This window comes from Sebastes fasciatus, chromosome 10 (genome assembly GCF_043250625.1).
Source record: "Sebastes fasciatus isolate fSebFas1 chromosome 10, fSebFas1.pri, whole genome shotgun sequence".
NCBI lineage: Eukaryota > Metazoa > Chordata > Actinopteri > Perciformes > Sebastidae > Sebastes > Sebastes fasciatus.
Window position 1 is genome coordinate 12,010,171 of NC_133804.1, and position 26,123 is coordinate 12,036,293.

The window sequence follows — 26,123 nt, forward strand, 5'->3', positions numbered from 1 at the left end:
AATTTATTATGTTTGGAAAATTTGAATGTTATTAGTGTAACACAAATATGATGTTGTATATAGTATGTATGTGATAAATGTGATTTACTTGATTTCGGACCCCAGGAAGACTAGCTGGTGCCATTGGTATCAGCTAATGGGAAACTTTTTTAAATAAATAAATAAATTGCAGATGGTCCTCAGAACAACAACTGGTTTTCTCTATTGTTTGTATCTCCCCACAATTTGGTTATACATGTGTACCAAGTTGTCCATTGTTTCTTTACCTATTTAAAAAGGTTAATGTACTTACAGTTGCAATGGTGGTGCCATGGGGCTTCTATCCTAGCTTTTAATTTAGCTTGTTTTTATTTTCGAATCTTTTATGTTTTTATAACTGTTTTAATTATGTCTTAATGGTCTTTTGCACTTTGTCGCAATGTTCTTGAATGTTTATGTAAAGCACTTTGAATTGCCCTGTTGCTGAAATGTGCTATACAAATAAAGCTGCCTTGCCTTGCCTTACAGCATGGGGTCAGCAACCTGCGGCTCCGGAGCCACATGCAGCGTTTTAGCTCCTCTCCAGTGGCTCCCTGTTGATTTTTTAAAAAAATTGTGGAAAAGAATAACTGTTTTTTGTTTACATTTTTATTTTTATTTAAGATTGTTGTACGTCTATGGTACGAAGATACGATGAAGTACTAGGGCCACATTGAGGAAAAAAAATAAATCTGAGATTTCGAGAGTAAATTCATAATATTATGAGAAAAAATTCATAGGTTTACGAGAAAAAAAGTCGTGGTATTATGAGAATAAAGTCATAATATTATAAAGAAGTAATTTTACGTGTTATTTTCTTTTTTCTCGTAAAGTTATGACTTTATTCTCGTAATATTACGTCTTTTTTCTCGTAAAGTTATGACTTTATTCTCGTAATATTACGTCTTTTTTTCTCATAATGTTACTACTTTTTTTTCTCGTAATATTATGACTTTTTTTCTCGTAAAGCTATGAATTTATTCTCGTAATATTACGACTTTTTTCTCGTAAAGTTATGACTTTATTCTCGTTATGTTACGACTTTTTTTCTCGTAAAGTTATGACTTTATTCTCGTTATATTATGTCTTTTTTTCTCATTATGTTACTACTTTTTTTCTCGTAAAGTTATGACTTTATTCTCATTATATTAAGACTCTTTTTCTCGTAAAGTTATGACTTTATTCTCGTTATATTACGACTTTTTTCTCGTAAAGTTATGACTTTATTCTCGTAATATTATGACTTTTTTTTCTCGTAAAGTTAAGACTTTTTTCACGTAATATTCCGACTTTATTCTGTAAATCTCAGCTGTTTTTCCCCTCAACGTGGCCCTAATACTCCGTAGTACAGTTGCACTTTGGCCCTCACTGCATTAGACTTATATACTATATACATAAACTGTGTTACCTTCATCACAATGCTCAAATGTTTTGCGGCTCCAGACTTTTTTTTTTTGCCTAAAATGGCTCATTTGATAGTAAAGGTTGCTGACCCCTGCCTTACAATATGAATAGTATGGTGTCAATAATTAGAAACTACAACTCCAATGCTGCTCCACGCGGTGTGCTGATGACGTAACACGGGGCATTTCCCGTATAGTAACCTTTCCTGTCTGCCTGGTGCTGCTGGTGCTGCTGGTGCGCCTCCTGTCTTGAGAGAGAGGTGAAGAAGAGTTTACTTCCCAGAGTACAAGGTTTGGTTTCGGCGTGTTCGTGTGGAGTAAAAGGGGTTTTTATCGAGGCAGAAAGCCCATTATCACGGAGCCAAGATGCTGAACATGTGGAAGGTCAGAGAGCTGGTGGACAAAGCGTAAGTATCCACGTCTACGTCGTGTTTAGTGTGTCCTGTAGTTTACCTGTTAGAGACAGAGAGAGACACGTACCCAAAACTTTGACGTCACTCCAACAAGTTAGCTAGCCTGTATGCTACTAGCTAACTAAGTTATTTGTCTTTAAGTATGAGTGTCCTCTTCTTTGTCACGGGACATTTTGTCCCCTGGTCTTTCTGTTAGTGCGGGATAACATTTACACTGTTAAGAGATCACTTTAGCTGGTTGTTTGTTGTGTTTTCACCGACAGTGCAAAGCTAACTCACTTAGCTTCACAAGCTAATTAGCTATAGCCTGCTAGGCTAGGTGGCTAGCTGAGGAGAGCAGGCTAGCTCGCTAAGCTAGTTTGACAGCTCCAGGTGCACAATAACCAGGTATGATCTAGTGTCATGTTAATACAATGACGTTCATGTACACGATCTGACACTGTCTGGGTTATATTAGTAAAGCTTTGTTGAGTTGTATGAATGCGGTAGTCTCCTGTGTGGATGTTATGACACTTGTAGCTAAGTTACAGTAGCTATAACTTACAGTAGGTTAAGTCAGTTGTTAAACTTTAAGTTACACCACATGGCTGAGATACTTCACAGCCAAAGTGTTGTGTTTCTTATGCACCCTAGTTAAGTTAAGTTAAGTTAAGAATTAGTTAGACAACATAAACTAAGACCTCTAGTATCTAGTTTCAGGTTAATACAATAACAAGTAGCTTGGCTGCCACTGTTTGGTTATATTAGTAAAGCTTTGTTGAGTGTCTCCTGTGTGGATGTTATGACACTTGTAGCTAAGTTACAGTATCTATAACTTACAGTACATTAAACTTTAAGTTACACCACATAGCTGGATTACTTCACAGCCACATTGTTGTGTTTGTTATGCACCCTAGTTAAGTTAAGTTAAGAATTAGTTAGACAACATAAACTAAGACCTCAAGGTAAATGTCTAACCTCATATACAGTGAGAGGTAAACGACTTTTTTTTACTGCTATTTCTTTAAAACAACAGCTCCTGGTGCAAAATAATCAGCTAGTATCTAGTTTCAGGTTAATACAATGACAAGTAGCTTGGCTGCCACTGTCTGGTTATATTAGTAAAGCTTTGTTGAGTTGTAGAAATGCAGTAGTCTCCTGTATGAATGTTATGACACTTGTAGCTAAGTTACAGTATCTATAACTTACAGTACATTAAACTTTAAGTTACACCACATGGCTGGATTACTTCACAGCCACATTGTTGTGTTTGTTATGCACCCTAGTTAAGTGGGATTAGTTAGACAACATAAACTAAGACCTCAAGGTAAATGTCTAACCTCATTTACAGTAAGAGGTAAACACCTTTTTGTTGCTGCTATTTCTTTAAACAATTGCTGCAGCAACTATAACCACCAATCTGCAACCTTGTTATCAAATGTGTTTGTTATATCCACTACACGTGATGCCACTGTCTGGTTATATTTGTAAAGCTTCGTTGAGTGTCTCCTGTGTGAATGTAATGACACTTGTAGCTAAGTTACAGTAGCTATAACTTACAGTACATTAAGTCAGTTGTTAAACTTTAAGTTACACCACATGGCTGGAATACTTCACAGCCACATTGTTGTGTTTGTTATGCACCATAGTTAAGTGGGATTAGTTAGACAAAATGTAAACCTCAAATGTCTTACCTCATTTACAGTAAGAGGTAAACACCTTTTTTTGCTGCAATTTCTTTAAACAACTTGCTGCAGCAACAATAACCACGTCCAATCTGCAACAGTGTTATCAAATGTGTTTGTTATGTGGTAAAGCTTTATTAGCTAACGTATTTTTTATTCCAATGTGTGACACCAACAAAAAACAACAAGATAAACAACAGTGCTACAACAGAGCACTTATTATTAATCAGTGACCAGTGATACTGCAGGTTTTTTGCAACTTGTTGGTGGATGTCCAGCTGCTGGCTTAAGTTCAAGGATTTGGTGATTTAAGTTCAACTAGACACTTTTCACAGTTACTGTTTATCCTTCCACCAGGTTTTGATAGGAATTAAGATGGAGTTTGGCACACCTTGGGGATAGTGTTTCTTTTGTACTGCTTTGGACTCTGCTCAACTTTTAGCTGCAGACTAACCTACAGTAAATTAAGTCAGTTGTTAAACTTTAAGTTACACCACATGGCTGGAATACTTCATGTTGTGTTTGTTATGCACCCTAGTTAAGTGGGATTAGTTAGACATCATAAACTAAGACCTCAAGGTAAATGTCTAACCTCATAATACAGTAAGACGTAAACGCCTTTTTTTTGCTGCGATTTCTTTAAAACAACTGCTGCAGCAACTATAACCAATCAGCTAGGATCTAGTTTCATGTTAATACGGCTGCCACTGTCTGGTTATATTTGTAAAGCTTCGTAGAGTGTAGAAATGTCTCCTGTATGAATGTTATGACACTTGTAGGTAAGTTATGGTAGCTATAACTTTACAGTACATTAAGTCAGTTATTAAACTTTAAGTTACACCACATGGCTGGAATACTTCACAGCCAAATTGTTGTTTGTTATGCACCCTAGTTAAGTGGGATTAGTTAGACAACATAAACTAAGACCTCAAGGTAAATGTCTAACATATTACCTCATACAGTAAACAACTGCTGCAGCAACTATAACCAATCTGCAACAGTGTTATCAAATGTGTTTGTTATATCACTACACGTGGTAAAGCTTTATTAGCTAACCTATTTTATTTGCAATGTGTGACACCAACAAAAACAACAACAAGGTAAACAACAGTGCTACAACAGAGCACTTATTATTAATCAGTGACCAGTGATCCTGCAGGGTTTTGCAACTTGTTGGTGGATGTCCAGCTGCTGGCTTAAGTTCAAGGATTTCGGTGATTTAAGTTCAACTAGACACACCAGTTACTGTTTACCCTTCCACCAGGTTTCTGATAAGAATTAAGATGGAGTTTGGCCAGGAAGGGCCAAAAAAGCATATACACTGTGAGTCGTTGGTGCTTGTGCACTCATAATGAGTCATAGTTTGAGAATGGCCAGCAGCAGTATTTTTGTACCTGGAAGTATCTACCAGCCAGCACTGAGCTTAGGCAACACCTTGGGGAAAGTGTTTCTTTTGTACTGCTTTGGACTCTGCTCAACTTTTAGCTGCTGACTAAAGGTGAGCATGCTGTCCTGTACTGTAGGGCCATAGGTTATTGCACAATTGTTCCTCCCTTCTAAGGATTAATGGCTAATTTTGCACACCCAGACAACAGGGTGTTCTTAAGTCCATCCAAGAAGGCATTCCTGCTGTCTCTCTGGAGTGTGACCTCCTGGAACATGGGTTACTTTCATGGGGGAGAGAGACGGAGGGGGCAGACCAAGACAGAGAAAGAAGGAAGTGTGCACTTTTTAAAGATTAAAGTGATGGGAGTGTCCATGTTGATTTTTCTCCTGGTTTCTTTGAAATCAAGGGTGATGAAAGAGCGTGCGTTTTTGTGACATTCAGAAATTGACTCAAATTCAAAATGATTTTCATAATGTGTCGCCAAGCTGTGAGTCATTCCACGAACTGTGTGGCATAATGCAACATTTCCTGTTATATGATTAGGGTGAAGTTTTTGCTGAGGCAGGACATGCACGCAAGTGTTTTATCCCGTTTCAAGTAGGGCTGACCCAAATGCTTCGAAGCTTGTGTACAGTAGTGCAGCAGCAACACTGAAATAGGGGGGATGGAGACAGACATACAGAAGAATATGTCAGCCTGCTGTGCCGCGAAACTTCGAATACCTTTGAATACCTTTGAATATTTCTCACCGAAGCTTCGAAGTCCAAAAAATGGTATTCGGGACAGCACTAGTTTCAAGTAGTTCTTGCTATTAATGAAAGCAACATGTATTATATGAAGAATAAGATACAATTGGTTGGGTTAATGAATAACTGACAGCAAGGGAACTAAGGGAACTTTGTTTGACACACAGCACTACAGCAGTCTAACGGAAATCTGTGTGATAGTGTGTCACTGTGAGAGAGTATCACAACTTCCGTTTCATCTGGCTGATATCTAGAACAGGAGCCGCCACTATGAAGAGATAAGATGTTGCATCACTACATCACATCCTCTTGTGTTTTGCCCGTCATTCATGCAAACATGAAGCTTTGTGCAATAGCAATAACATAGCTAGACAGAATCAGGATACATGCAGTTAGTAACATAGCACACAAAGTAATACTCCTCAAAACTAAATTAAACCCGATCTAAAACATGATTGACACTTCCCTAAACACAGATAAAGTATTGTCCATACTTCACATTGCCATCAGAATTCAGTTTGATACAGGATATAGCTTGATGTCTGTCTAAGTTCTCCCTCCTACATAAAGTTACTGTAGCTCCAGTCCAACTTCAACTTGATTTTAATCAGCTGTGAGAAAGCACCTGGCATGGTCATTTTCAAATAATTTTGTTGGCAGACTAGATTTTACAAAAGAGAGTATGTTGTCAGAGTGGTAACCATATCCTGCAGCTTGCAGTAGTAATACAGCCTTTCTCCATAACCACAGAGAGGGTGTTTATCTCCACCCATCAATTCCATGCTGCTCTTTCAGGCCTTGTACATTTTATTGCTGATGTGGCAGTAGTAAGGGAGGGATGATGAGGCGCAGGGTTCAAATGTTTTGCTTCACCATGTTTTGGCTAAAGCTGTGACAGGGCTCACTTAAGTATTTTGAATAAAGTGCCTGTTTTTTAACAGATTATATTTCTGCAGTCCTGTAAGTAACCGTTCTTATTCAGGCTTATAGACTAAAAATTAAAATGCCCCAAGGGCACTGGCCATGGAAAATGTTTTGGCTATATGCTACACATACTCTTAGGTCAATGCATTGGATGTCAATACACTGCTCCCCATTTAGCAAGCATCCAGCAACCAGTGTGTACCAATTGGGGGGATCTATTGACAGAAATGGAATATGATATTAATAATAGGTATGTTTTCTTTAGTGTGTTATCACCTGATATTAAGAATCGTTGTGTTTTCGTTACTTTAGAATGAGCCATTTATAACTACATAGGGAGCGGTCCTCTCTCCACGTAGTCCGCCATGTTTCAACAGTAGCCCAAAACGGACAAACCAACCACGCCACTCTCTCTGGCTCTGCTCCAAATGGCTCTAGAGTGGGCCATTCGCGTTTTCACGTCGGCCACCGTAGCTTTCCAACACGCTTGGCACACGGGAGAGGCTTCAGTTGGTTGCAATCTCCTCACCTCACTGCTAGATACCAGCAGATCCTACACACTGGACCTTTAAGATCTTTAGATGGAGATTTGTTTTCTGTCTTACAATGAATATATGAGGAAATATTGTAGACGTACTAACAGAAGCTTCCGTTTATGTAATCTGTAGGGCTGTACCGAATACAATTTGTTGGGCTACGAAGCTTTGCTGAGAAATATTCAAAGGTATTCGAAGCTTCGCGGCGCAGCAGGCTGATCTGTCTGCCTGTCTAGATATCTTTGAATAGATATAGGCCAATATGGCTTGTCTTAGTTTGTTTTGTAATCATGATTCTGAATATGATAACAGGCTGCCAAACCCGCCAACCTTGTTGAGTACACAATTTAGAAAACATGCGCTCTATTTACCTGACATTATTAGAGATACACACCATTTGTAGTGTTCGTTTCTTCCCATTTGAGTTCCCTTTTTTTTTCTAGTTGGTTTCTTAGAATGTCAACAAGAGCTCACCCGCAGAGAACACAGGCCTGTTTCACTCAGCACCATTTGAGGTCTCATTTATGTGTTTATATTGAACGCAGATTTGCATTTGCTTGTTATGTCCCCTTTTTTTTTTGTTGAGAGGTTAGGTTCAGAGCACACACACAAGCACTCCCTTTTGTCCTATTGTTCTTTTAGCCTCTAAATGGACAAGTGTATGGGCGTGGCTGTAATAAGAGTCTGTTTCAGCTATTATCGACGTCCATGTTGCTGGTTTCCATGGAGGCCACATATGAACTGAAATGATAAATGCCACGTAGAATATTTTGCATGATTAATGAAATTATGTTTGTTTTTTCTCCTACTGTGTAGAACCAATGTGGTGATGAACTACTCAGAGGTGGAGTCTAAAGTCAGAGAGGCCACCAATGACGACGCCTGGGGACCATCAGGACAGCTGATGAGTGAAATCTCCAGGTAAGGACAACTCCTAGCGTTGTGCAATATGTCCTGCTGGAAAGCACCAAGGTTATTTCTACATGAAATCAAACCGAAGAAAGATTATCTTCACCCACAAGATGACCATTTGTATATCAATTACTCACCGCATGTTGCCTTTTTTTTAATCGCATGCCTCCACAATGAAAGAAGAATCCAAAAACTGAGAAAGTGGGAGCCCGTTTATGCGCAAGTGTTTTAAATAGTAAGGTTTTAGCAAAAATACATGTGTTTGAGAAGTACGACTGGATAAATTAGACTTGGATTATACTGCACGAGTTATGTGAGAGTTTGTAAACGGATGTTTTGATATAGATTTGCTGTTGTTAAAGGGTAACTTCAGTATTTTTCAACCCGGACCTTATTTTCCAATGTTTTTGTGACTAATAGATTGAAATTGGTCCAGTATTGAGGGATAACGCTAACCTGTCAGCTGCGAAACAAGCTGCGAGAGCAAGTGAGCAGTGTCAATGTAATGTTGCGTCCACTAAACGTGCTTGTTTTGCCACTGACAGGCTCAGATTGTGTCTGACAACATTATGGAAAGGACCCTATAGAGAAATAAAACGTTTTTTTCTTACCTTTCGCTTGATCCGGTCTGTTTGTTATTGTGTCCAAGTCCCGCTCAAGTGTCGTCGTGAAAACTGAATTTCGGGCAGCAGCATGTCCCACATTTTTCAACATTCTTCCTTTGTGGGCATAGGGTCACAGCACCCACAGGAACACCACCAGCCTCCCAAGCTTCATGGCCTTGCTGCAGCTGGTTCATCCTCCTCTGCTTGTTGCCCCTCTCTCTCTCTCTGCTCGTGCGCTCTTCAATTTGTAGGAGCTCTTCATCCATATACTCTGGCTCAAGTAAATACGGACGGCCATCGAATTCAAAAACCTCATCTACGTTGTCGAAAGTTTCTGAATATTCAGCCATGACATTGAACATCCTTTAGATAACACTAAGCTACGCTTTCTGTACTCCAACACAACAAACTCTGCCTGGCTGGCACTCACGTTTCCACCATGGATGTATTCCACTATTCTACCGTTGTCTTCCGGCAGCACGTCACCTTGCCAGATTTCAGAAGACTTCTCCTTGAGTGAGACTCTTTCCATAGTGTCAGACACTTATAGTAACAATCGAAGCCTGTCGTGGCAAAAACAAGCACTTTTAGAGCATGTTAACGACGGCGTCAGCTTGCCCCGATATGATTACATTGCAGCCAGAGAGCACCTGCCGTCTACTGCGCTCTCCCTCAATACTGGACCAATTTCAGAAATTGCTGTTCCTATTAGTCAGACACAAAAATATTGGAAAATAGGGTCCAGGTTGAAAAATACCAACGTTACCCTTAAAACGCCAAAGTTACCCCATTTACTTAAATTCATCAAGAATTCTTTCCCATTTTTGGATTCTTCATTCACGGTGGAGGTATGCAACATGCAAACAAGGTTTTCTTCACAAATTCAGAGTAATACGGAGTGAGTAATTGATATACAAATCATTCATTTTCAGAAGCCCTTTTCGACTTTAACAGAAATAGTTTTTAGGAAATTCCCCTCCAGTTCAACCACAGGAACCTATTTTAAGCTTTGGTTTTTGTGCTCTGCTGTTTCCAAGGGAGTGTTTTTCTGCCAGCCAGAAACTACTGTACCACTGTTGTCAGTACTGAACACAAGCCTCACAACTGCTACAACATGTACAACATTCATTCAAACTGCTGCTATCAGTATTCAGGCAGAGATAGGAAGTATAAAATCTTCTGTTATTGATATTTAAATGCTAATTATGTAGCTGACTAGAGACAGCGTGAAACTAAACTGAGATTAAAACTTAACTGTGTAATCATAGTTAAACTAAAGCAGAAAAGGAACCAGACAAAACATGGTGAAGATCTTTGATACTTTGGAAATAGTCCTGACCTTTAGGTGTTTTTCAGACTCCCTTTCCACCTCAAAATGTCTCTTTTACTGTAGCAGTAAATTACAAACAACAATACAATGACCTGAACCTCTAAACTAACAGTGTTGATGTATGCAAAGTGAAATATTAATGGATGTCACTTTTAGTTCTTTTATTGGTCTGAGTTGCCTAATCCTTGCTGTTTTTTGGATACACAAACACAAATGCCCTAAAGGAACCTGTAGCTCCTGAAATACCTGAATTTAGTTCCTGGGGCTCCATAGTACAAGGGAGTCTTTCGCCAAAGGCTGTAAACGGACTAACCAGTCCAATTGTTGGTTGTCATGCATTGGAAATTCAAACTGTGTCACTAAAAATACAAAATCTCCCTCTTTCTTTTTCTTCTGTGAATGTTTCTATAATCAGAGCCACCTTCATGTATGAGCAGTTCCCAGAGGTGATGAACATGCTGTGGGCCCGCATGCTGAGGGACAACAAGAAGAACTGGCGGCGAGTCTACAAGGTCTGCCACAGTACTGTTGCAACATCCCACAAACACACATGGTTAAAGGAACAATATGTAGAGCTGACAGCCAGCGTTTTAAATTAAAAACATTGAAGCTGTGGCCTGTCCTCCAGTGTGACTGACAGCAGTGCACGTTTTCGCAATTTGAGGGTTACCTTCTGGATACCACACGTTAGCCTCTGGCCAGCAGCAGTAGTGGGAACCACTTCTGCGGCTGTGTCTCTCGAATACTCGCTGCCTTGATAACCCAGCTGCACACGGATCACAGAGAGATGTGCCGAGGCTTTTCAGGTCCGGTAGAATCTAACGTTAACATTATCTCTGTTGATCCAGTTTGTTAGCTTGCTTCCATGGCTGCAGAAGGCTGTTTTTGTGTACCAAATTGTTTCATATGTGGCAACAGGGTGGTGGAATGGGCAGTGGAGGGGATCACACAGATCCAAAACAAAAACAGACGTTCCAGGAAAACATACTGGCTGTAGCATTGTTGTCGGAGAAGCCAATATTTCAATTCAGCATGTTTCCTTAATCTCTGATGACATATCATGGTCATTTTATGATTTATTACAGTAAATATATTACATAATGGTCATTTAATTATGACACAAGGCTTGAAGGCTTAAATACAGTTTTGATTTGACCTAAAACTTTGGACCAAATCCAACCTAGAGCCATCTCTTAACATTAATGTCACATTTTCTGCTCATTACTTGCAGGCAAGAATGGCATATTTTCAATAATTCACAAAACAAAAACAGTTGGCCTTGAATAGAAACAGCTCAGCGCCTCACATTGTTAACATGCTCTGAATTGAGGGGAATAAGTTCTGATAAATAAAATTGTACCCATAACTGATCCAGTTCAAGCCCAAGTTAACACTTTTTGCTCTGTTCTGTGTGCGTGTGTTTCTCTCAGTCGCTGCTACTGCTGGCCCATCTAATCAGGAATGGATCAGAGAGAGTTGTTACCAGTACCAGAGAACATCTGTACGACCTGAGATCATTAGAAAGCTACCACTTTGTAGGTAAGGTATCGTTCTCTATCTTTTCTCTCATTTATACCATCTTTTTCTTTACATGTTGGAGGAGTAATACCTAAGAGAACTTGCTAAACAAAAAACACATTGCCTTTTTTTTCAAATTTTGCTTTGATTAGGTGAGACTCTCTCTACACCTCAGCATTGTATAGTTTAGTGTTTTGTTAACAATAGCTTCAGTGTGAGCTGTAATAAATGGATTGAAGCCCTAAGCACTGCTTAGTCCACAAACCCTTAAACCACACATACACCGCCCTAAAGCTGCTGCCACTCTTCCCAACCATGTGTGTATTTGAGGTGCAGTTTAAAAACAAGAGCATTCAACTTTCCTTACACAGAGATATTCATATTTATTGCCTGTGAGTGTGTGTGGTTTCAATAAATTTTAAATTGAACACACAAAGTTGCTAATTCATTCATTATATTATTGTCAGTGTTTCTGAGTCTCCACACCTCTGTCTCCAGATGAGAACGGGAAGGACCAAGGTGTGAATGTCCGTCAGAAGGTGAAGGAGATGGTGGATTTTGCCCAGGATGATGAGCGGCTTAGGGAAGAAAGGAAAAAGTCCAAGAAGAACAAAGACAAATACATCGGGGTGTCCTCAGACAGTATGGGATACCGAGGATACTGTAAGTTCTCAGTTGAATGAAATAAACAGACTTATAATTAACAAAAACTTTTGGATTTTAATTTAATTCATGTCCTGTATTTCTTGCTTCTCTCTCCTTCTCCACCTACTTGACATCCTTCCCTCCAGCGGGGGACAGGTACGACTCCGGCGAAAGCCGAGGAAAGTGGGACGACGACTGGGAAAGGAATAAAGGGCAGTTCCCCTTCAGCGAGAAATTGGGAGAGATCAGCGACAAAATTGGCAGCACCATAGACGATACCATAAGCAGATTTAGGAAGAAGGATCGAGACGACTCGCCAGATCGATTTAGGTTGGAGAACAGACAAGTCATCATATTATATTTGGTTATATTGTGAATATATCTGTAAATGAAATGGTTACATACAGTAGATAACAACAAGGCTTCATCCAGAACATGGTTTGCATCTTGATTCTTTTTGTTCCTTCATGATTATAGTATGTACAAAGAAAATTGTATCTTTATCCTCATATAACTGGTTGTCTTATCTGAGCCGTTACTGTCTCCATAGTGACGAGGAGGGACGAGGACGAGGAGACGAGCGTTCGTCTCACAATGGCCAATCAGGAAAAGAATTCAAAGATGAAGAAGAGACCGTAACTACCAAGAGTGTAAGCATAGTCCAATCGACAGAGACCACAGCAACACGGAAGAGAGGAGTCCCGTCTAAGAAAGTAGACTTGGGCGCCGCCGCCAACTACATAGGAGATAAGAGCCCAGACACCACCGCCAAACTGGTAGGAAGAGCACATATGAGTATATAAGATACAACTTTATTGATATGCCTAAAGTTATGCATGGACTGTGCCCTGATGTTTTTGTAAATGTTCTTGGTTTCCAGCCAGCAGCCCCCCAGCCCTCCAGTAGCGCCTTAGCTGACCTACTAATGGTGGACACGACACCGAGCCAGCCTGCTGCCACAGGTATAATGTCACTAACTTCAAGTAATACCCTGACATTTTGTGAAATAGGCTTGTTATTGCTTTCTTACCAGGAGTTGGCTGAGAAGATTTGGATCAATTTCTATGCTGAAACCACAGAAATGCGAATGACACCAGAGATGTTCAGCATAGTTTAGCACCACAGGGAAACAGCTGGTCTCTGCCCAAAACTACACCTTCCTATAGATTTGCCAAGTTTGCTTATTATAAGCGACTTTAGGCTTATTTTCCCCAAAAGTTGCTTACAGATATTGGTAGTCAGGGTTGCGTTTTTTGGGGTTTGTTTCTAAAGTGTAGCTGCTTATTCGGGCTTGTTCCTCTCTCTCTCCTCTATACCTGTCTCTTCCTACGGCTTTGGTTTGTCCTGTTGCAATATCCGTACACAACCCTGATATCCCTCCTCCCCTTCCCCCATACAAACACACACACAGATGACTGACACTCACTCACTGGCACAGCCACTGACACCACTCAGGGTTGTTGTTATGAGACAATTCTTAGCTAACAATGTCAGGTACTAAATGGGCGAAATATGGCAAAAAGTACAACAAAGACTTGGGAAAAAGAGAATGGACTTGATTCCCTTGAGTGGGGGATGATTCGAAGGTAGTTTGCCGTTTTTTTAAAGTGTGATATAGGAGCACATCATGCCAATGTTGATTTGCAAAAATGAAACAAAATGCAAAAATGTAATTAAATGTTCAACTTCTTTAGTTAACAAGAAAAATTTAAAGCTACAAGCAAAAAATGGATGCAAACATGAAATGCATGCAATCCAAAATAAATTCATACATATATATGAAGTGATCAAGTGGCTGCCTCTCTCTCTCATATTGTGGTAGGCAGGTAAAGTCGCTTGTTTTGGACTTTTGTGCTGGAGAGCTGCTTCTTTTGGGCTTATTTCTATAGACCCGGTTCCTGTTTTTCTCGCAAACTCTGGCAACACTGTAAATAAAACATATATGAATATACACTAATATGTTTTACTTACATGTTGTATATTCTTAGCAAACAAGCTAGACATCAGTAAATCCAGGAATAACCTTTTTGTTCAACGTTACACCATTGTACAAAACTGGAAACTTCACAGTGGCTGCAGGACTCTGCAGTGCCCAGCTGATGATGCTAGCTTCAGATTTTGGGTACAGCACGGGGAGGGAGTTGATGTATAGGAACTAAGTGCACCAGATGTTTTTGGAGCAGTCCCTGGTGAATGAGAGGGCGGGAGCGCTGAACAGATGTTTGGTCTTCTCCACCTATCCACTGCCACCACCCCTCCCCTCCCTCCTACACTTCTGACACTGAAGGAATGCTAACTATGGTAGAATGACACCTGGAGCCCGCTTGTTTAAAATTGATGTGTTTATGTCTGTTTCTCAATGCAGACCTGATGAGTGGATTTGCTGACTTCTCCTCACCTGGTGCCTCCGTCGGCCTCTCCTCAGTATCTGGTTGGTTTTCAAGACTTCTTCTTTTTTTTGTTAGCGTGTGCATGTGTGTGCTGTGCTGTGCTAGCCATACTGCTAGAATATTCAGAGAGATGCTGGGAGGAAGCCCTGGCCATATGGAGCCTGCTACCTGCTCTGCATAACAAGAACAGACACACATCAACTCCTGTTATGGATGACAAGGAGACAGGGACGGAGGAAGAAGTTGGTGGGGGTGGAGGGAGGGAGTCGAGAGAGATTGAGAGGGATGGAGACAACAAGCGGGGCCAGTTCAATGAAAATTTAAAACGTGGCACCAAGTGGTCACTGAGAATGCCCTGGATAAAGCAGGACTGGCCTCGCTGAGGACTCAACTATTTAGTCTTAATTTGCTATGACAGGTTCAACTTTGCTTGAGTGACTTTTGTTCGCTAAATCTAGCGGTTATTTACACAGCTCACAATACAAACATCACTGTTTAGATGGCAAATATAGACATTCATGCAACTGTCTTTTTTTCTCTTTCTTGTTGCAGCAGCAGCAGCACCTTCCTCGAGCAGCAACGGAGAGTTTGGAGAGTGGAATGCCTTCCCTGGAGGTCAGATGCCAGCATCTGCTCAGACTGTTGACACCGGTGGAAATGACCTTTTCCGAGCCATGACAGGTCCTGTCGCTGCCCCCGCCCCTGCCCCAGTCTCATCTCCAGGCACCGGTCCTGCCTCAGCAGACCTGTTTGACTTGATGGGGCCGACTCAGTCCCTCACCTCCTCCCAGAGCCTCAACTTTAGCATGACCAGCACACAGAGCATGAGCACCACAGTCCTGCCACAGTCTAGGTCACAGGTATGCATGACTGCACTCATACACACACATCCTTTTTTAATAATTTATTGATATACATATCATTACAAGACTCATGAAGGGGGGCTTAAATTATACAGGTGGAAACAAAATATCTTCAGGAAAATAACGATACACACAGGATTTCAGTTTTCATGGATACAGAGCTAGGCTGATACATTTTAGAGTTAAATCATAGATATGTGTTGGCGTGTATTTTAAACAGTATTTGAAAAATACAACATACATTTTTGATAAAAACACTTAATGATATAAATCTATCTTGCTTTGAATATATTTACAGCCAAATATCAGTATTGGCCCGAGAAAATGACTCGGGTGGTAGGGCTGCAGCTATCGATTATTTTAGTAATCGAGTATTCTACCGATTATTCCATCAATTCATTGAGTTATAGGATAAGAAAGACATTTGCTTTATTATTTGTTATTAAAAAGCGTAGTAGTTGTAAATATACAAAAGAGAAAATAAGACAGGTTCTCTTAAAATTAACAAGTAATTGTTTCCTTGTTAGAAAAATCAACATTTTTATGGTTGAAGCTTGGATTACAACACAGTGTGGCTTCATTCTCTGCTCAGGTAGACATTACTCCTCTATACATTACAAATAGTGGTTTGATGCTATATTACTGCTCTAAATATTGTATAGAGAACCTTTAAAGCCAACTGTAACTAGCACTGTTTAGGATTCAGCCAGTTGTTGGCTGCTGTTTTTTTTATAGAATTGTTGTTTGTAACTTTCTGAGCACAGACTTGTTGTTTTGGCCTTGACCATCCATTGAGTGTTATGAGTAATATTCTGGCATGCACAAAAAATCTTTTTACCTTATGCCTATGTATGAAGCAGGAAATAAGTTAATGTCAAACAATGAAAGAAATGATATACTTATAGTAGCGTTCCAGTACAAATATGAAATGATTTCACACGTTTATTCCCAGTTTACACTGCTTGTTGCCCACATTAGTCAGTATGCCTGTGTGATAAAGACATACCTCATGTGATTGAAAGATGGAGGACAAGCCTGATGGTAGACGGTTAACCATGCAGCCTCAGCAGATGCTCATCTCCCCCAGAGACCGCCCACTAACCGCCCACTCCTCCTGTTACTGACACACAGAATGAGAAGAATCAGTTTTGAGTTACAAAAACATTAAAAACCCAGCAAAAGCCTTTGGATGTCGACTGTATTTCTATGTTAAAAGGTTGTTGACCTAAAAAACCTCATTCTTTGTTTCACTAAGACGCCACCCACCACTCCCTTTTACTCCTGTTACTTTAGATGGTATGTTTTAATGAGCTCAGAAAGACACGGCAGCAGATTTCTTCAGACGGTATCGAGGTTAAGTGGGGGTTTAAAGGCCTTGAAGAAGGAACTGTATCTTTCCATCATGTATTTCAGTGTTGGAGCCTTTATTTATCTTATCACTGTATATTTCTGTGATTTTTAGCTTGGATTAGCTCTCTCTCTGACATCGTATCTGTGCTTGTGTTGTCGTTGCCAGCCCCTACAGAGCATGGGGGGTCCTCTACAACCGCAGTCTCTCCAGACGCTCCAGACTGTGCAGCAGGGAGTGGCCTGTCAAGGTGCCGGAGCCAAAGCAGCAGTCCCTTCCACCTGGTCAGACTCCTCAGTTAACATCAGCCTGGACTTCATGGGCCCAGGCGTGCACCCACCCAAGCAAAACCAGCCCACCCTCAACACCCTCCAGCACGGTGAGAGGAATGGTAGCCAGCATCAATCGAATGAGATCTTAAAACATTAAAGCAGCAGCGGGTAGAATTGAAGCAAATATGATTTAAAAAAGTTATTTTTCTGAAACGGTCACTATATCCTGACAGTAGTGCATGAGACAGGTCATCTGAAAAAAAGCATTTGCCTCTGTGTCCTCCGGTGCTCCTAATGGCATCTGCAAGATTTCACAGACCAGAGGAAAACAACCAATCAGAGCCGAGCTGGAGCCTTGCCGTCTCTGAGCAGCTGTCAATCACTCGCAAACTCCGATCAAACGATCAAACTAGGCGGCGCTGATCAAGTATGAATCAATATTCTGTTACTGAATGAGAAAGTTTGTGACCCGGTTTGAGATCAGTTAAGGAAATACCAAGCACCGCCCACCAGTCGAAGCAAACTTTCTCATTTTACAGCTAAACGGCACACTACAAGATGTTTCTGAAAACATTTGAGGCGAGAAATAGGCATTATAGTAACAGAATATCGATTCATATTTGATCAGCGCTGCCTAGTTTGACCGTTTGATAGGAGTTCAGGAGTGATTGACAGCCCCCTCCGTTGAATGAACAGCCAATAGAAACGCTCTCTCTCTCTCTGAAATGAGCTGTGATTGGCCAAAGTCTTTTGTCACAGGCTAGATTGTTTTAAAGCCTGAAAACAGATCCATGAGGAGGTGCAGAAGTCTAGTTATCTCTCAGAACACTTGAATTACAATATGCTGAAAGTTTATTATGGAATTTTTTTATGCCAAAAGCATTCTTCCTACTGCCACTTTAATTGCGTTTGTTCTTTCATTTCCAGGCCACCAGGTACCTGCCAACATGCTCTCCCAGGGATTCTCCGGTATGAGCCTTGGAACTACAACAGTCAGAGCGCCTGTAAATCCTATGATGCACCCTGGTGCGGGAATGGGCATGGGGATGGCCCCCAACCCAGGCATGATGGCTATGGGCATGAACATGGGGATGCCACAGGGAGGTATGACCATGGGGATGCCCAATATGGGGATGGGGATGGGAATGGGGATGAACCCTGGAATGGGCCAACAGCCCAAACATGATGCCTTTGCTGACTTTGGCAACTTTGGAAAGTGATGAAGCTTGAGAGCAAAGATTATGTGGTGGAGTGGTGGTCTCTCTCTCTCTCTCTCTCTCTCTCTCTCTCTCGCGCTCTCTCTCTCTCTCTTTCTCTCCCCGTCCATTGGTGAAGGATTGTTACGAGCTGCAAACAAAGAGTACTTGAATAATGTCAACTATCACAATACCAACACCCTGCAATCTCCTTTTATTTTTTGTTTTTTTTTAAAGAAATGCTGTGTAGTGATATTGATCTAAATGAATGTGTGTTTGGTCTCGGGTGATGGTCAGACACACTGACGATAGTGTGCCTTGTTGGTTTTGAGTATGAGAAGGAAGAGTGTGCCACCAAGAGAATGTCAGGGGGGGGGGGGTCTGCTTTATAACCTCAATCAAGTGAAATCACCAGAATAGCAAAAAATATATCAGTAGCTGCATAATTTTTTTTGAGATGCGTCTCAGTAACGTTACTGAATGATACGTTTTGAATAACATGATCAGCCATTTTAACTTTCTAATGTACATTTAAGAATGTCAGGTTACCTCTCGCTTTGTCATTGCTCTTCCTTTGACGTGTAAATAGAAAATCTGGAGCCCTCGCAAATAAGTTATGAAGTTCCTAATATGAGAGGCAGTGACAGTGTGAAGAGTTGTATCATATCATATACAGACCAAATCTGATATGAATCGAGACCCATAACGAAGCACATTGACACCTTCTCTTTGTACATATAAGCGTCCACACGCTCCAGATGTGGCGATTAAAGTCATGAATGAGTGTTTGGAGTGAAGGCTATTGATTTAATTTAAGGAGTTTCTCCTTCCAACAGACCATCATTTTGTGGCCTTTCTTATTGCTATATAATATATCTATATATTTTACTTATGAAGAATATTATAATCAGTTTGCATCCAAATGAGATAATCAGTAGGTATGAAAAATAAAAAAGCCTCCTACAGGGGTTTGTGGGTTCTTCATTACAGCACAGAGTGCCTGAAAGACCTTTGCCTTTTCTCTTCAGTTAACCTCTGTGAAGGAAACAATGTGACTGTGCAGTGTTGACGGCTACCAGAACGGAGCTCCTGTACTACGTACAAACATCTGTGTTTGTACTAACGCCTCAAGCCAAGCGTACTGTCTGTACAGATATCCGATGCAATCGTATCATTATTTCACTCTGTTTTGTTTGTCCCATTCCACTATATTCAGGTCAGCGATAACTTCAGAGCTTAAAAAAACCCACCCAAGATGAGAATCTATTGAGCTCAAGTGTTGATACAGACTGTTATTAAGGTTGCATCATCTGTTAAATGGTCACCAGTGCATCTCGGGGAAAAGCTGCCCTCTCATCTTCCATCTTTATTCATGTTACACATTAAAAAACAGCAATCTTGGAAACCGTGTTGCTGCAGTCGTCGTCGTCGTCATCCGTAAGAGTCTGCATGTTTCGCAACCTATCAGGAAGATTGTGAGTTTATACCAGCTGGGATGCATTTTTGTACACACCCAGTACATTACGGTGGTTGGATGAAGATGTGTTAACGCATAATGAACAATCCCATTCAGCTGTACGCCAGCTAACCGATCTGTTAGACGTACAAGACATTGCTCTTCAGTGGTTCAAGTGCCTGCCGGTGGTTGCCTCCTGACCCTTCGTAATGAGTGATAAGTAAACCTCGGCTGCCAGACATTTTTTGGTATGTCAACGATTAGATAAATAATTCACTGACCAGAGGAGAAGGCGGTGGATTGTGCAGCCCCCCTCGAGAGGATCTGAAGTTGTGCTTTTCCTCCTCTTCCCAAGGGCTCAAGAGGCCGAGCACACTAACACATAGTAGCCTTGCGTCTGAGCATTAAAATGACCAAAATCTGTTTTGCTGTTTTTTCTAAAAAAAAAAATATATATCAGTAGAGGTTGTTTTATTCATTTTTGTTTTCTACTTCAATTGATTTTGATCTTCTCTAAAATGGGATTGTTACTGAAACACTAGCATATGCAAATGTAAACAACAAAAAAAATCCTTTGAGAAAATGAATTTTTTGCATTGTTCCCATTTTGATTTGATTTACACATCGATTCTTTATCTACAACATTAAACAGTTGATTGAGATTTGTTAATGGTGTGTGTTATTTGGTGTGCCGTGTGTCATTAGGCTCATTCAAAAGAGCTTCAAGCAGCAAAAGTGACGCTTGACTTTGAAATTGCATTTAGTTAATGCGAGTTTGTTAACTGTTGTTTTTGAGGCAATAAAGAACAGATATATAGGCACATTTACAAATGATATTAATAAAGAAGGAAGCCAGGAGAACAAATGTAGGGAATGTAAACTAACAATACATGCAACAATCGGCTGATAAACACTAAATCTATAGGTTGCCATATTAAAAACATTATGGGCAGAGTACAGAGGATGTTAACAGCTAAAAAGTTAACTGGAATAAGGCAATATGTGATACTTATTGTGACAGGAGCAGTGGTTGAACGCAACCACATAGCTTTCTGTGACAGATTGGTGTTGTGTGTAAAGAACTGTTGATACTTTGTGTCCTTCAATATCCATTCAACTGATGAAATATACAGTTTGCCCTAATGAGATGGATGGCCTGATTACTCTGATATAATACCATCAAGAGAAAGATAGTGTAGTCTAATTGTGGCCCATCAGTGCTGTGACCTTCTCACATCATATCAAGGTTTGTTGGAACACACTAGTGTGACAAACACGACTAAAAGGCAGATCGCATTAAACAATTGACCCCATTTTCACTCTCTGGAGAGGAAGACTGTTAAATGGGCTACACTAATAACATATATATATGAAAGGTAACAGCATATAGATGAACAACAGCTACAATTTGTCCTATTTATGGCATAAAAATATATGGAAAGAAGGTCAATTAAACTCTCTGCAGTCAAATTAGGAAAAACTAAAAAAAGACGCTCAGACCCAGAAACATTATAGCAACATGCAATCATTCTGCACCGCTCGTCATCCAAAAGTAACCTCTGCCATTTAGAAGAGGGGGAAAAAAGCAACATCTTTACAACTTCCATGAGATGCAGTAAATTGTGCTTTTATGGGTAATGTGCCCATTAAAGAGTAAAAGCAATCCGAGACATCAAGACAAATGACAGCTTTTGAGTGCCATCTGCAATCTCGAGCTTCGCAAACTCAATTATTCATAATGCATTTATGAAGTCCGCTGAGACTGCGCTGTCATTCCTGTTCAAACTAACGGGGAAAAGCAACATAAAGGGACAAGCTCTTGGAGATGACAATGGCCTCGAGGATGGCACTGTGTTTAAATGCTGCCACCTGCTGGGTAATAACCATAACACAACACGCTGTTATTAAAGCGGTGGCATAACGGTGTCAAAATAAATTTCTTTTTAGTGGCTGTCAGACAAAAGAAAAAGACAAGAAGTGACTATAATTAGAACTGAGAAGCTTTTATTGCTCAAAATCAAGATCATTTCTCAGAGAAACACCTCCATCCATATCAATATGATATAACAACAACTCCTGTTTGATTCCTCTGAATCTCCGGCAGCTCATCTACAGTATCTCACACCTAATCATTACAGCGTAAAAATAGAACTTAAATTTAATTGACTGTGGTTGTAGCCCACCTTTTTTTTTATCAAACAGAAGACAGCGGCTGTGGGTTAACCAGGAGAACGTTCTCCCCCCGGATGAACAGCTGGTTGATGTGGCGTGTGTGGACCTTGCCGTACGTCGTCTGGGAGTCTTTCTTCTGACGGCCCTCTGGACCCTGCTGGGCCTTCAGCGAGACTTTGTGTTGTTGTTCCTGTTTGACTTTAACAGTGTCGGACAGTTTGGACTCCGTCCTGCTGTCCCTTCTTTTGCTAGTAGGGTGAGCAGACGGGTTTTTCGGAATACTTTTGGGGTTTGTGGGCTGATGCTTGCCGGACGTTTCCTGGGCTTCTTCGTGCTTCTTTGCTGGCTCGTCACCTCCTGGGTTCTCCTGGAGCTTTAGCTTCTCAAAGAGCTGCACAAGAGATTTCAGTCACATTCATATGTGTGGATTCAACTTAGAGCTTGAAGTTTGAATTTTCATTAAATAAAAAACCCATTTTTGATACTAATTATGGTCTGCGATTTTCAGCAGAAGCCATTCAACATTCTTTAATTGCCTCTCTATATAGTAATTGGATTCACAGAAGTGATGCATTCATGTCATCCAGCATTACTGTTTGAAATTGAGAACAGACTCACTGGTTACTGTTGGCTCTCCTAACGCACTATCATAGCTGTACTACTCCTAACACAAACAGCATCTACCGCTGCTAGTTCATATTAAAAGTGGAGCAGCTTTTATTGTGAAGCAGTCACAGGAAATGCAATGTATTTGTTAAAAAGCAAAATGTGTAATCAAAAATGTGTCCGCAAAACAACAACAATAGTCATTTTTGGACTGCAGATCAGTTTTAAATAATATTTTAAATATATATAAAACAAGAAGGAGCAGACACAGTAAGATGAAGAGCATTGTGCACACATCCAAATCCTCAGCAAGGTAACAAACTTTACTGTGTCCTGTTGTTGCATGGAAAAGTACTCGCACCGTGCGCAGCATGATGTCAGATTGCAGTAGCAATTATTATAACTTCTTTATCAAAACAACATGACTTTGTTTGGCTGTGTGGGCGTCACCAAATCAACCAGGATTAAAATCTTACAGAGTGTAATATTGACTATTACAGAGTGTATATTTCAGTCAGATGTACATTGAAAACGAGTGCCTACCCGTGAAATTGTGAGGGCCTTTTCATGGTAGAAGGCCTCTCCGAGCAGAGGCTCTCTGTATGTCTCATCTACATCCACCATCGCCTGACAGAGAGAAACAAAAACAAATAGGGAAAATAAACAACGCCAGCTGTCAAGTGAGAAACTCAATGACGAGACGCGAGGGTGAGCGCTCACCATGTTCCAGCACTTGTCGAAGGCCACGACGAAGCCGGAGCACACTCCACGCAGTCCCTTGAAGGTCCTGATGTGAACTTTGACCCTTATCCTCTCCTCAATGCATCGGTACAGCTCCCCCAAAGGACTGCCTTTACTTACTGGAGAAGACACAGGGCAAACGGGTTACACAACTGTCTCTGCAGCCAATGAATTATAGAAGGAAGCACAAAAAGATTTCTGCCAAAACAAAAGAAAACATGCAAAAGTTAATACTAGATTTTAACTTTTCAACTGAATATCCTCTAGTTCAGCTATTCTCAACCACTGGGCCGGGGCCCACTGATGGGCCTCAGAGAGCCATCTAGTGGGCCGCGAAGGTGCTGCCAAATGGTTAGACTAACAGCTATTCTGTATTTCAGAGGTTATAGTTGGCTCACTTTTAAAGCTAGTGAAGATACTGGCATTATATGAAACTATAAAAACCTAATGAATCTATTGGTACCATGTCATGCTAGCTTGTCGGGAAGAAGGTTAAATAATGCTCCAAACTTACGCCAAATTTTGGTGATGAAAAACTGTCATGGCCATTTTCAAAGGGGTCCCTTGACCTCTGACCTCAAGATATGTGAATGAAAATAAGTTCTACGGGTAACCACGAGGCTCCCCTTTACAGACATATATGTCACAGATGCAGTGACACAAATTCAAGCAATTTTTTGAAAACAGTAAAAGCGTGTGGTGAGGAAATATGACCCTGAATACTTAGTATTCATAATGGCAGGCAGTGATGGTTGAGGGTAAGCTGAATATTTATGTGGGTCATTACACCTGACAGTGGCATAATAACACATATTTCATAGCCCAGTTTGTCATTTATTTGGGAAGGTGGTTCTTCGGAAATTGTTTTAACAATCGGAAGTGGGCCTCAAGTTACAAAAGGTTGAGAATCCCTGCTCTAATTCCAGCTTCTGAGATTCAGCTTCTTCAGCTTTATAGAATTGTAAATTGAATATATTTGAGTTTTGGACTGTTGGTTGGACAAAATGAGCAATTCAGATACATCCCATTGGGCTCTGCATAATGGTAATGCCGGATTTGACACTATTTTCTCATATTTCTAGACATTTACTACAAATAAATAATTGATTAATCATACAAATAATTGTCAAGCAGACAAACAGATTAATTAAGTAAAATAATCAGTATCAATCTGAAATTAAAAATATTATTATATGTAAGATGTGCTATTCTGTATTTTGTTTTATTTTCTTTTTCTTAAAAACCTAACCAGGGACAAGGTCTGCAAATTAGCTATGGCTAGAAGTCCGATATACCTTGCATCTGTTGCACTTTAATCAAGTGTAACAATGCTTATGTATTGTTCCTGTCAAATAAACTAATAAATAAATACAATATAAAGAAGTTAGAACTTATTATTTGAGAGGCTTTGAGTGGCAACTTCTGTGCAGCATCTGTAGCTTCCAAGTGACAGCATGTAAACAAACATATCCTAAATATTAAAAATGATACTGAATAAGGAAACATTAAAAATATTATAAATAAATAAATAATAATAATAAAAAAATAATAATAATAATAAATAAATAAACTAGGTTGATGCACTGATGTAGCCAATAGTAGTAGTTAATACTGAACCTACAGGGCATCCTTGTCAGGACATGAAATTAAAAATATTATTATATGTAAGAATTAGCTTTTGATATGTTTATATATATTTGTTTTTCTTGTTTATTGTTATAGATATTGATACATAGGTAGGCTGTTGCGGTTTCTATGCATGTTGGTGATGCATTAAGTGAACATTTATCCAGCGGAGTATGACTGATATACAATAATGTCTTATTGCATGTGTATTGGTATCAGTGTAAATGTTAATAGGTAACAAGAAATTGAAGTACAGAAATGCCAAAGATATGTTTGAGGTACTTTCACAATGTCAATGACATTATCCTACATAATCAGCCTACATAATAAACCTCTCCTGACACATTTCTTGTTTTGTTTTCATTGACTGGATTTTGTGCAGTTTTATATATGTGCAAATAAATAAATAAAATCTAAGGAACTCCCAACCAAACAAGGTTGATGCACTGAAGTAGCCCACAGTAGTAGTTAACATTGAACCTACAGGGCATCCTTGTGAGGACATTCTTCTGTGTCTTCTGCCTCCTCCTCCTCGGTGCTGTCCCGCTGCTCTCCCCCTCCTCCTCTCCGGTCGGGTTATTCACCATCATCTTCTTCAGCCGCTCGATGCGCTCCGGGTCCGCCACCCCTCTCATCTTCTTCTGCCGCCTCTTCTCCACATTCTCCGGCTTGGCTCTGCCGCGGCCGCCCTTCAGGAAGCTCTCGTACGCAGCCACATTGTTGAAGCTCCTGATGTTAGGGAAAGGAAGCCGCACAGTGGGAGAGTACAAGGCCAAGAGAGGGTCGAAGTTATCAGAGCAGACGTCTGTTTTATCCGGTTCATGCTCCGGTACTGCAGGCGTGCTCGAACAGGTCGCTTTCTCCGTTTGTTTACTGTCTGACTTCACACGTGTTCTCTCTCTCTCCTCCATGTTTGAAACAACCACAGAGATAACAGCGCTCAGTGACGCGAAGCATTCTGGGAACGTTTTTGTTGACGTCGGTTAAAACTGAGCTCCCACTCCGCACCTTATTTCAAGACACCCTAAACCAGGGGTCTCTAAGCAACCTGCAGCTCCGGAGCCACATGAGGCTCTTCAGCTCCTCTCCAGTGGCTCCCTGTGAATTTATAAACATGGAAATGAATAACTGTTTTTTTTTTGCATTTTCATTTTTATTTATCATTGTTGTAGATCTATGGTACGACAGAATATTAGGGCCATATTGAGGAAAAAAAATAATCTGAGATTTAGAGAATAAAGTCATAATATTATGAAAATAAAGTATGAAGTTTAAGAGAAAAAAGTTGTAGTATTATGAGAATAAAGTCATAATATTAGTATATATATGTATAGTAGTAGTAGTTTTACGTG

At 40.3% G+C, this 26,123-nt stretch overlaps 2 protein-coding genes across 5 annotated transcripts; one reads left to right on the plus strand and one right to left on the minus strand.

Moving 5' to 3' along the window:
* Positions 1–1,598: 1,598 nt before the first annotated feature.
* On the plus strand, positions 1,599–20,288 carry clint1a (clathrin interactor 1a). 4 transcript variants are annotated; one of them, XM_074648166.1, is made up of 12 exons: positions 1,599–1,828; positions 7,908–8,012; positions 10,354–10,450; positions 11,369–11,477; positions 11,955–12,119; positions 12,248–12,431; positions 12,652–12,877; positions 12,982–13,063; positions 14,467–14,532; positions 15,053–15,351; positions 16,871–17,081; positions 17,902–20,288. In XM_074648166.1, the coding sequence occupies exons 1-12, from the start codon at positions 1,788–1,790 to the stop codon at positions 18,192–18,194; spliced, it is 1,878 nt and encodes a 625-aa protein (XP_074504267.1). In that variant the 5' UTR covers positions 1,599–1,787; the 3' UTR covers positions 18,195–20,288. The 4 variants fall into 4 exon arrangements, with proteins under 4 accessions (XP_074504267.1, XP_074504266.1, XP_074504265.1 ...); XM_074648165.1 differs by having other exon boundaries at positions 1,600–1,828; positions 15,050–15,351; XM_074648164.1 differs by having other exon boundaries at positions 1,601–1,828; positions 12,248–12,447; positions 12,662–12,877.
* A 1,325-nt stretch (positions 20,289–21,613) lies between these two features.
* Positions 21,614–25,745, minus strand: lsm11 (LSM11, U7 small nuclear RNA associated). Its single transcript, XM_074648178.1, has 4 exons — positions 25,256–25,745; positions 23,125–23,264; positions 22,948–23,031; positions 21,614–22,189 (listed from the first exon to the last, which is right to left on the minus strand). The coding sequence occupies exons 1-4, from the start codon at positions 25,680–25,682 to the stop codon at positions 21,821–21,823; spliced, it is 1,020 nt and encodes a 339-aa protein (XP_074504279.1). The 5' UTR covers positions 25,683–25,745; the 3' UTR covers positions 21,614–21,820.
* Positions 25,746–26,123: the final 378 nt, after the last annotated feature.